At 45.4% G+C, this 10,981-nt stretch overlaps 1 protein-coding gene across 3 annotated transcripts in view; it reads left to right on the plus strand.

The window, feature by feature from the left end:
* AHCYL2 (adenosylhomocysteinase like 2) overlaps positions 1 to 9,101 on the plus strand; it is a 60,976-nt gene extending 51,875 nt beyond the window's left edge. For all 3 annotated transcript variants that reach the window (XM_021719009.1, XM_021719017.1, XM_008071566.2), the window contains exons 13-17: positions 1,454 to 1,552; positions 3,651 to 3,719; positions 3,820 to 3,898; positions 5,425 to 5,545; positions 5,991 to 9,101. In XM_021719009.1, the coding sequence (XP_021574684.1) occupies positions 1,454 to 1,552; positions 3,651 to 3,719; positions 3,820 to 3,898; positions 5,425 to 5,545; positions 5,991 to 5,997 (375 nt within the window). In that variant the 3' untranslated portion in view covers positions 5,998 to 9,101. The remainder of the gene's footprint in view (positions 1 to 1,453; positions 1,553 to 3,650; positions 3,720 to 3,819; positions 3,899 to 5,424; positions 5,546 to 5,990) is intronic.
* The last annotated feature ends 1,880 nt before the right edge of the window (positions 9,102 to 10,981 follow it).

A 10,981-nucleotide genomic window follows, 5' to 3' on the forward strand; every position in this document is an offset into this window, starting at 1 on the left:
AAAAAAAAAAAAAAAGAATTACGTATATGAAACTACCTTGTTGATTTGCATTTTTCACTATTACAAATAGTGCTGGATTGAATATTCTGGGCACTTATATTTATGAACTTGAACAACTGTTTTCTATAGGATAGAACCCTAGAAGTGAGATTGATTGGTCATAGATTAAGTACATATAAAATTTTGCTAGCTACTGCCAGATTGCCCTGAAAGGTTGAGCCAATGTATGATGCTTGGCATTTCAAAAAATTGTGTTTCCCAGCTACCTAATTTTTTAAATGGTCTGGACCACTAATCCAGTGCTGAATACACTGACATATAATGATATGTCTGTCTGAATGTCCCACTAGGTTGATACTTCCTCAGGTATAGAGACCAGCTCCTTTCTAAGGGTTAGCTGAGCACTCCATTGTATGCTTAGATAGTTGTTAAGAATACAGAAGTGAAGAGAAGCTACTGTCCTTTTCACAAACAGCTTCCAGTCTAGTAAAGGAATCTACAGTCTCGACTATATCCATGCCCTTTACTACAATGCGAGAACGTGGTGTGTACTCAATCGGTGACTATTGTATAACTTTGTCTGAAAACTACTATTTGGCAGAACTTCTCAATTTCATCAGGTGAACCAGTGGGTAGTTTTGGAATATGAACTCCCTTTCTATTTAGGCATCACCTATAGAAGAAGGGAGGTGTTGTCTTAAGTCTGTGTTCCCTGTGACTGTTATTTGATTGCTGCTGTTAATGAACTTAACATTTTTTCTATTGTTCTCTGAATATATAATATACAGAAGTAGAAGCAGGGTGAGCCATTGGGAGCTTCACTCTACCATTAAGCATCTCTTTAAAGGCTACCTCACATTTGTGGTTAGGTCACAAAGCTTCCATGACTTTAGGGTGAACCACTGTTGGTGAGAAGGTGGACCCTGGGATGTTGGGACAGGAGGGCAGAACCGTGACCTCAGCATGCTGTGTTTAGGACATTTAGCTTTTCTTACTAACCCACTCAGCTCTGACCCTCGTTTTTCCTGTGTCTCCTTAGCACTTATGTAATCAGTTTGCACTCTATTAATTGGCACTTGTTTGCATGTGGCTTTGTAAGTATTTTAAAGGCTTTTCTTTCTTCTCACTTATGTATTGTTTGTGTCCCCTACTAAAGTGCAAGCTTTTTGAAGGCAGAAGCCATGTCTTTGGTTTCTTTTGTATTTCCCGTAGCACCTTTTACTGTGAGAGTGGGCATACAGTTTATGTTGTGGAGTGACATCCTGAGGGACCCCTCCCTGGCTGGGCCTAAGATTAAATTCCCTGAAATGGAACAGTCCTAACCAACCAGGACAGGTATTCTCCATCTGGCATGTTGGTTGCTTCTTTCATTGCAATGGCTCCCCTTGACACCTTTCTGTCCCCAGAATGGGACTTGCCACGGCTGATGGTGTGCTTGCCATATGTGTTGCAGGCGAGTCTGCGGACTCCAGAGCTGACCTGGGAGCGAGTGAGATCTCAGGTTGACCATGTGATATGGCCCGACGGCAAGAGGATAGTACTGCTGGCCGAGGTAAGACTGACTGGCAAAGATGCTCCCCCTTGACGGGCATACTGCAGTACCCAGGTTCTTTCCTCCTGTTCTCTCAGACCTCCATCTCCTCTTAAGCGCCGCCTGACGCTTTACCAGTGTGTCTTGCTTCTAATTGTGAAAGATCCTTTCCTTCAGCAATTAAGAAACTATTTTGGTTCCCTGCTTTTCACCAATTATCCTGTCTCTCCATGTCACTCCCCAGGTTGAGTCAGATAATAACTGTTGCTGTGGAAAATATTCACAGATAGAACCAATAGCACTTTGAGTGATGCTTACAAAGAGATAATGTCATCTGTGGGATGCGTTAATCAGTAATCACAGAGTAGATATTCCTGACTGTATCTAGGACTGTCTCAGGCAAGCTCTTGGAAGGCCATGTCTTCTCTGATAGATTCTTTTTTTGAGTGTCCCTTGCCTTTACTTGAGCCTGGTGTAGAGGAAGCACCCAGCTGTATATTGGGTGCTTGACTGAGGTTTCCTCAACTTGGCTTCCTCTAGCTCACACTTAATCTGTTCCACTTACCTTCCACGACACTGTCTGAACACTTTTCCTTCCATGAAGTCTCCTCTTTCCTGGTCTTGGATTCCTGACAGCTGTGATGATGCCTCCTGTTCTTTCCCTGAAGCTTTCTCTTCTTCAGAGAAGGATTCCAAGATAACAAGGAGGATAATCTTTTCTTGGGTCTTGGGTTTCTTGGGTTTTGATTTTCTGTCAATTTGTGTTTTTTATATTGAACTGAATATGAAAATGTAAAAGATGTACTTACTCTCTTTATCTAGGGGCACCTCAAGTTAGGTTTTTGAGCATCCTTACTGTTCTCTTTGCCTTTTCCTTACATTATCTTTTTGGACCTTATACAGCATGCCCAAGTACGTCTTTAAGGGGAATGAACTATTTCTTCACCAGGAAGTAGTGTGTATGGGAAGGAGATGAGCAGGTTGTTAAATATGCATCAATAGCTTTGATGTCAGCCTGCTGACATGACTTATTCCTAGTTGCCCTGGGAAGTCCCATCTAATAATTTTAGTTACAAAAGCAAGCACCACAGGTATTGGGGCTATCTGGTTGAGCAGAAAAAAGTAGTCAGGCTTCCTAGGAAACAAAGTAGTAGCGGGTGGCACTGGGGCACTTTTTAGCGATGACCTGAATCATCCACTCCAAGTGCATGGCCACCCTTGAATTCAGGAGAACCAGCCTGCAGAAGAAGCACAAAAAGCACCACAGCTTCTTAAATCCAAAGATATCTCCGCTCAGAACCTGGGGAGGTCACCCTAGATTTGACTGGATCTTTATTTATTTTAGGCCAGTCTTTTAAAGGAAATTATGAATGAACCCTTCATTCAGCAATTAAGAAACTATTATGGTTCACCACTTTTCACCAGTGTTCCTGTCCCTCCATGTCACTCCACAGGTTGAGTCAGATGATGGTTATTATTGTGGAGAGAATCAGAAAGGGGATAGTTCAGCCAGGCACAATGGCTCAAGCCTGTAATCCCAGCACTTTGGGAGGCCAAGGTGAGAGGATTGCCTGTGCCCACGGGTTCGAGACCAGCCTGGACAACTTGGCAAGACCTCTTTTCTACAATAAATCAAAAAATTAGCCAGGCACGGTAGCGCATACCTGTAGTTCCAGCTGGTTGGAAGGCTGAGGTGGAAGGATCGCGGGAGCCCAGCAAGTTGACGTTGGGGTGGCCATGAGCCTGCCATTGCACTCCAGCCTGGGTGATGGAGTGAGACTCCAACTCAGGAAAAAAAAAAAAAAAGGAAGGGGATATGTTGCCATATAGTGTGGAAATTTTACAAGAAATATACTCATCCTTGGCATAAACCTCAGTGTCATGTGACCATTTGTATTCCTTTTTACATAATTATAGAAATTTTTACCATTAAATTTGGTAGAACTTTTAGTGGTTTCAATTAAATGTCAGCTGGTTAGTGCCCATATATGGAGCACCTGCTTATTGTCCAGCCTGTTAGTTGGGAGGTGTTTGGAAAATGCAGTCACACCCTTTGCTCACCCCTCAACAGCCGGCGACTGTGTCCTAACTCACCTGTGTCTTCACCCTTGATCCCTAGGGCCGCCTACTGAACCTAAGCTGCTCCACAGTGCCTACATTTGTGCTCTCAATCACTGCGACTACTCAGGTGAGGACTGGGAGTGGGACAGCCATGGGCTAGAGAGTGTCCCCAGGCCAGTGGGTGTGGGGTGAACGGTTCGTCAGCACCCATCTCTCTGCTGTTCTAGGCTCTCGCCTTGATAGAGCTCTACAATGCTCCCGAGGGTCGCTATAAGCAGGATGTCTACCTGCTGCCCAAGAAGATGGGTAAGCACATACTCTCCTTCGCCATTCCTAGTGGAGTAGCTCAGAGGCTGCAGGAAGTCAGGGTTATTAGGTATCTTATGGCTAGAAAAAGAAAGGTGTCTGTATCTTGTAAAGGAGGAGCTGGGATTCCTAGGCTCCTCCCCTAGTTGGCTCATCCTGTCGTCCATAGACTTGCCCTTGAAGTTGGGACATTTTGCTGTGATTTCGTTTATCTGCCTGTTAATTTTATTTTCTCTCTTAAAGTATCTTGTATGCAGGAATCTCAAAACATAAAAAAAGAAATCTCCTCCCCAAAGAAAAGAAGCATCTCGAACCTTGTGACATCTGACCTATATTCCAGTTCTAGGCTGCTAAATATCCCTGCCAAACTTCTCTCAGATCAGCGGGACTTTCTTACTCCACCTTCTAACACTAGCCCCAGGGCTTCAGGCCAGAGGAGGAACTCCGAATAGCTCCTCTTCAAGTTCACTTATGTGGGTGTCTCATGGAAGAGAAACTCTAAACTGCCCTACATTTTTAAAGAGCCTGCCTTAGGCACCTAAACTTATGCAGTGTGGTTCTAAACTCCTCAGGCAAAGATCAGGTGCATAACAGCTGTTAAAAGTTGATCTGAAGCCGGGCTTGGTGGCTCAGCCTGTAATCCCTTGCCTTTGGGAGGCTGAGGTGAATGGATTGCCTGAGCCTGCGGGTTCGAGACCCGCCTGGGCAGCGAGACCTCATCTCTACAATAAATCAAAAAATCAGTCGGGCGTGGTAGTGTATGCCTGTAATTCCAGCTACTCGGAAGGCTGAGGCAGAAGGATCGCCGGAGCCCAGCAGGTTGAGGCTGCGGTGGCCGGGAGCGGCCACTGCACTCCAGTCTGGGCAACAGAAGTGAGACTCCAACTCAAAAAAAAAAAAAAAAAAAAAAAAGGTTGATCTGTTATTCTCTTTAACAGACACTTTAGAAAAGAAACAGAATAGTCCATATTCTAACTAAATGTATAATGAAGTTGAGGAGCCCAAACACACAGGAAATGACATAAAATTATGGCCAAGTACTGTGTGTTCAGATAATAAAATGTAAACAAAACCCATGAGAACTCAGAGCACTAAAAGCAAAGCAAACCAGGCAGTATCCTTCTTAGTCGTCCCATTTGGTATCCCCAGGTATTATTTTTCTAAATGACCCCAAGAATAGAGTCCAAGACAAAACCAACGTTTTTAGTCCCCTGCTGTTCCATCCTTTCTTTTAGATCCTGACACCTGTTGCTTTTTCATCTCTCCCTTCTTTTCCGGGAGAAAGAAAGATTCAAGGCTGAAAGAGTTAAGTAAGGATGAAATGTTATGGCTCTGAAAAGCACTGGGCTCAAAGCTGAAGACAGCCATTGCCTAGAATTGAGGACCAGTGAACAAAAGTTGAGCATTTTTCATTTAGTTCCAGGAGTCAGAAGGTGGCTCCCAGCCTTGTAAGGCCTAACTTGGGGAGAGTGGCCAGAGGTAAGAAGCGCAAATGCTTATCTCAGGGTGTCTGTGGTCTGTTCCAGATGAGTATGTGGCAAGCCTGCACCTCCCTACCTTTGATGCTCACCTGACAGAGCTGACAGATGAACAGGCCAAGTACCTGGGACTCAACAAGAACGGGCCTTTCAAGCCTAATTACTACAGGTGCCTTGGGCTCCCAAAAACCAGGGACACCCGGTAGCGGTAGCGGAGAGCTTTTGCATACATTTACATGAATTCAGAAAATAAACCTGCTCCCCATCCCTGCCACCCCGAAGGACTCTTTATGGCCATAAACCATGTTCCCCTTTTTGAATTTGTCCCTTGGAGATAGAGGCAGAACTTGGATAAGTGGCTCTTTGCCTCATTAAATGATGTTCTCTTTCCTGAATTGCCTTTCCCCATTTCATTTTTTTGCCCTGATTGTTATCTTTATGGGGGTGCAGCATGGACTTTTTCACTGCTATGAAAAGGAGACAATTATCTGCTGTCACCACCGTATGCTCCAGAAAAGCCCTTCCTCCCTGGTACACCGTTAGACCAACTCTTCATGTCCCAGCATCCCCACTAGCTGATAACCTCACAGTCTCATCTTTCTTTTTCCCTCCAGGTATTAAGTTCCTGTAACTCAAGCCAGAAGTTCTAAGGAATCAAACTCCAAGCCTTTTCTCCACTACTATACAAGAAAGAATTCAGCAAGCTGCTTCTCCAATCAGAGCTGCCCGCCGTGCTCACCCTGTGTGTTAGGTTATTTATTTATTAAAACCTAGAATCCTGTGCCTGTAGTCTTGGCCCAGAGTGTGGTTACTGTCCCGAGGGCCATGAGAGCCACAAAGGACAGGCTGAGGAAGGAGAGAAATGGGGTGACCGTCCCCAGCGTGTCATTCGCGTCCTTCCCCTTTGTGAATCCTCAGCAATGGCCATTTTCCTCTTGTCCAGGCTCAGGAGTTAGTCCAGGGACTCCAGACTCCGTGTACCCTGGAGTTTTTCTGGAATATATTTTCAGCAGCTGCCTTTCTCAGCCCTTCCCCAGGTGAGGCCTTTTGGAAGCCACTGAATTACCATGACCTGGGTTCTCAGCCTTGGCCATTACTGTCACTGCCTTCTCCATAAAGAGGCTGCTGAGAAAGGGGCTTTATTCATGGCTTTGGCAAATGACACCAGGCACTCAGCTGTGCCGTGCCTACTGGGGATCTTCTTCCTCACCCAGGACTCCTTTTCCTTGAATATTTATGTCCATTTTAATACTTTCTGTTTGCAAGAGGATATGCTTCCGTTATTTCCTCCACAGCTCTGGTGTTTGTCAGACATTTGTTTTGCTGTCATTCTAACCCAACCAACCTCTGCTCAGGAAGTGGGACCAGCTCCCTTGGGACCCATAGTTTTACTTCCTTGTCATTTAACTGGATGGTTTCTCAGGAAGCCCCTCCAGATTGGCGCTATCTCAGAAAAGGAGGGTTTGTTGTGAAACATGGCTTCCTGAAACATCCTGCTATTGCCTACAGCCACTTCTGAAACTGAGTAGGGAAAGGCATACTTTGCCAAGGATGCGAGGGTTTAAGGCTTTGGAAATGGGGCAGGTCTTTCAGGCCCACAGCTTGACAGCCTAAAGAAGCAGAGTATATTTATTTTTTTCTCAGGAAGGCCTTTGCAGCTTGACTGGCTGAGGGATACAGAGATGAAACTGTGACCGTGTCCAGATGCTCAAAACTAGCCTTACTAGTTTGAACCTCATCAGACATTCATCCCTTTGGGTTGCTGTGGATGAAACCGGATCTGTAATCTGATCTGTGGTCTTTCTTCTCTGCTGGCATATCTTTTCTGATCTGACCTCTTCCATGTAAGGACTCGTATTTCAGAGGCAGTTTCTTGAGTAACTCCAACACTACCAAAAATTAATGATGTGAGCAGCATGAAATTTCATGTCCCACCCAAGAACTGGATTCCTTTTGAAGACTGACTGCTGGTCTCAGTTTCATTGGGACCAGATTAGTTCTGAGAGTTGAAGTCTGGAGTGGCCCAAGGAATCCTGAAATAAATGAGATCCTCTCCCTCTTGCTGACCCTGTTTCACCCTCTCATGTTTGTCTCCCATTTTTTTCCCATTTTTGGTCTGCCTCAAAGTCTCAAAACCAAGGTGACTCAATGAAACCAGGCTACCCTGATCACTGTAACTTTTCCATCCTGATTCTCCTCCCCTGCCTTCGCCCTCTCCAATTCGCCCAGTCTTCACCTGTACCCTCAGAACTGGTCTGGAAGTGACCTTTCTTTTAGAAGAAGGGAGGTGGAGCTTGGGTAAATTGGTGTTTACCTCATTAAATAGTATACAGGCTCAGCCCATAGACTAGTTCTTCTGAGACCGTATGTCTCAGCAACAAGAGAAGTGCCCACAACGGCTATATTGTTTTTTATAAGGAAGATCATAAATGCTCAAATTCCACCAAGCCACTGAATTCTTCCTTTTGCCTACCTGGTTCTGATTTTTGTATTAATTAAGAGGGTTCCCTAAGATTCAGACCTTTGCACCTCATCTTATATCCAGAGCAAATTCCATTTGGCAGGTATTTGGACTCCAGCCTATTATGCTCTTAGAGATCAAAAATCATAACCTGCTGTTTCTCAGCCAAGCCTTGTACTCTATGGTGTGTACTACATGCTGGGCCTCTTAGTACATGCTGCTGTGCTGGAGTGAAGAGACCCATTCCAGATACAGAAGGAGCTACACCTGGCATCTCAGGTTGCTGGTGTTGCTGCCCTCAGGGAGGTATTTGCCCCTGAATTTCAGATGGCCTCTCTTCCTCTCTCTGGGGGCCCTGTGTCATCAACCATTAAGAAGAAGGAGGCCCAGGCCTCTTGAGTATATGGGTTCTGTCTTAGTGTTGGAATCAGTCATTACTCCCTCTGCTCTTGGAATTGGAGCAACCTCTCACCTGAGCTGCATCCTAGCTACCTGGAAGCGTGGGAAAGAAGGCTGAGCATCTCTGTGTGTGGATCTGGCCTGTGAGGATGCATACCATTTCTCTACAGTGAATTTGTGCTAGTTTTCAAGGCCTTTTTTTTGCCTTCTTTTTTCCTTTTTTTTTTCTTTAACAGAGACAGGAGTGTCTCTGTGTTGCCCAGGCTGGTCTCAAACTCCAGGGCACAGGTCCTCCTGCCTCAGCCTCTTGAGTAGCTGGAACCACAGGTGCATACCACTGCGCCTGGATTTTTTGCCTTTTTAATGCAGATATTCAGTTTGCTTTTTGTCGTTTAAAAAAAAAATGTATCTAGTCCCCCTTCCCTCTGCCCACCCGCCTCTCCATCCTACCTTCCCGTGTGAGCACGGCTCCCCTTGGCCACATACTCCTGCAAAGCTTTTTTGCTGCTTGGCTTTTCTCTGAACAAATCGGACATTGCTGCTCCTGTGGTTTTCTCAAAATTAACTTTGTCATGGTTTTAAAAAAAAGGAATCAAAATGCACTTTTGCATTAAGTTTATTAATTAAGGAAAATTACCGAAGGAAAACAGGCAACACCAGCAAATCATGTGTGGACGAGTTCTAAACTCTATATACATACCTAGAAATAATCACCTAGTTCTGTCGTCTCACTGAAAGGAGTAAGACCTCCAAGGATTGCCAGCTCTGAGACGCTCTTGGAAATCTTTATGTCTAAGTGATTGTATTAGATCAGCAATAATGACTATGTAATCTCCAAAAACAAATAAAATACTCGTAAAATAGATTCTTGTCAAGGACATTTTTGCTTCTGTGAACTAGACGTTCAGATATGAACGAGACCTCTGGGTAATGAGCTGAAGCACCCACTGCAGGGCAAGGAGGTGGAGAGGGAAGCAGGCATGAATGGCACATTGGGATGACCTTGGCCTTGCCTGCCTTGTCCCCCACCCAACCCCCCAACACACACCCTGGCCGTGTGTGCAAAGATCCTGCATTCTCAACACCAACACCCTGGGAGTTAAGGACTGGAGGCTCCAGGCAGAGTAGCCAAAGCGGGTTCTGGGTCCCCCAGGCCCTCCTCCGGAGCCCTTAGCTGGAGAGCACAGGAAATCAGCGTCCACAAGATGGGGGGGACCACAGAACCCTGACACCCGGACCTGACTCTCCAGCCAAAGGGAAAAAAGAAATGTGTCAGGTGGAGGCTTGTCTCTAAACCAAGTTGCCTGAGTCAGTCACCAGATGATGAATCTCACTGCCAGCTCTTTCTGAACTAAAGATGGCAAGGTAGCCATCATTGGGTAGCTTGCTTTTTTATTTTATTTTTCTGAGTCCATGTGTCATTCTGTCACCCAGAGTACAGTAGCATGATCACAGCTCAGTGTAGCCTCAACCTCCTGGACTCAGTTGATCCTTCCACCTCAGCCTCTCAAGTAGCTGGGGCTGCAGGCACACATCACCATGCCTGGCTTATTTTCTTGTAGAGTCTTACTATGTTTCCCAGGCTTATTTTCTTATTTTCTTTTTTTTTTTTTTTAGTTAGAGTCTCACCCCGTCGCTCAGGCTAATTTTTGGTTTATTGTAGAGATGAGGTCTTGCCAAGTTGCCCGGGCAGGTCTCGAACCCACGGGATCAGGCAATTCTTTCACCTTGGCCTCCCAAAGCGCTGGGATTATAGGCTGAGCCACCGAGCCTGGCCTTCTTATTTTCTTGTAGAGTCTTACTATGTTTCCCAGGCTGGTCTCAAACTCCTGGACTCAATCAGTCCTCCAGCCTTGGTCTCCCAAAGTGCTGGGATTACAGGTATAAGCCACTGCACCTGACCCAAAGAAACTTTTATGAAAAATTTATAACCTTGGATTCCTGGGCCTTAGTTCCAGACTCACAAGGGAAGCGTAGGCTGCCCACTGCTGTGCATGCCTCTCCACCTCACAGTGTTGTGGAAAGAGTTTGAACATTGAGTCAAATCCCAGCTCTGCCATTTATATGTGCTATAACTTGACCAAACTATATAACCACTCAGAGCCCTAGTTTTCTTGCCTATAAAATGGATAATGCTTATCTCCTAGAATAAGAATGTAAGCCGGGTGCGGTGGCTCAAGCCTATAAACCCAGAACTTGGGAGGCCAAGGCGAAAGGATTGCCTGAGCTCAGGGGTTCAAGACCAGCCTGGGCAAATTGGTGAGACCTCGTCTCTACAATAAATCAAAAAGCCAGCCCAGTGTGGTAGCATGTGCCTGTAGTTCTAGCTACTTGGAAGGCTGAGGCGGAAGAATTGCCTGAGCCCAGCAGGTTAAGGCTGTAGTGGCCGTGAGCATGCCGCTACACTCCAGCCTGAGTGACAGAGTGAGACTCCTACTCAAAAAAAAGAATGTAATGACCTGATGTATAAAAATACTTCTTGTTTACAGAGCACACTGCTGACTGTATGAACCCCAGTTCCTTGTGTCAGTCTGAGGCTCTCCAACCTCTACTGCTTCATTACATCTACACAGGCCTTTTCTGGGGAGATGAAGGTGTTCTATACTTTTTCTATTATATTATCCTAACTGCCTGATAGCCTCAAAAAGCAGGTACTTGAAGATTTCCTGCATGTTATTTTTAAGCTTTTTTTTTTTTTTGAGTTGAAGTCTCACTCTGTCGCCCAGACTGGAGTGCAATGGCCGC

Source organism: Carlito syrichta, unplaced genomic scaffold (assembly GCF_000164805.1).
Source record: "Carlito syrichta isolate Samal-C Ts95f unplaced genomic scaffold, Tarsius_syrichta-2.0.1 Scaffold113510, whole genome shotgun sequence".
NCBI classification, from domain to species: Eukaryota; Metazoa; Chordata; class Mammalia; order Primates; family Tarsiidae; genus Carlito; species Carlito syrichta.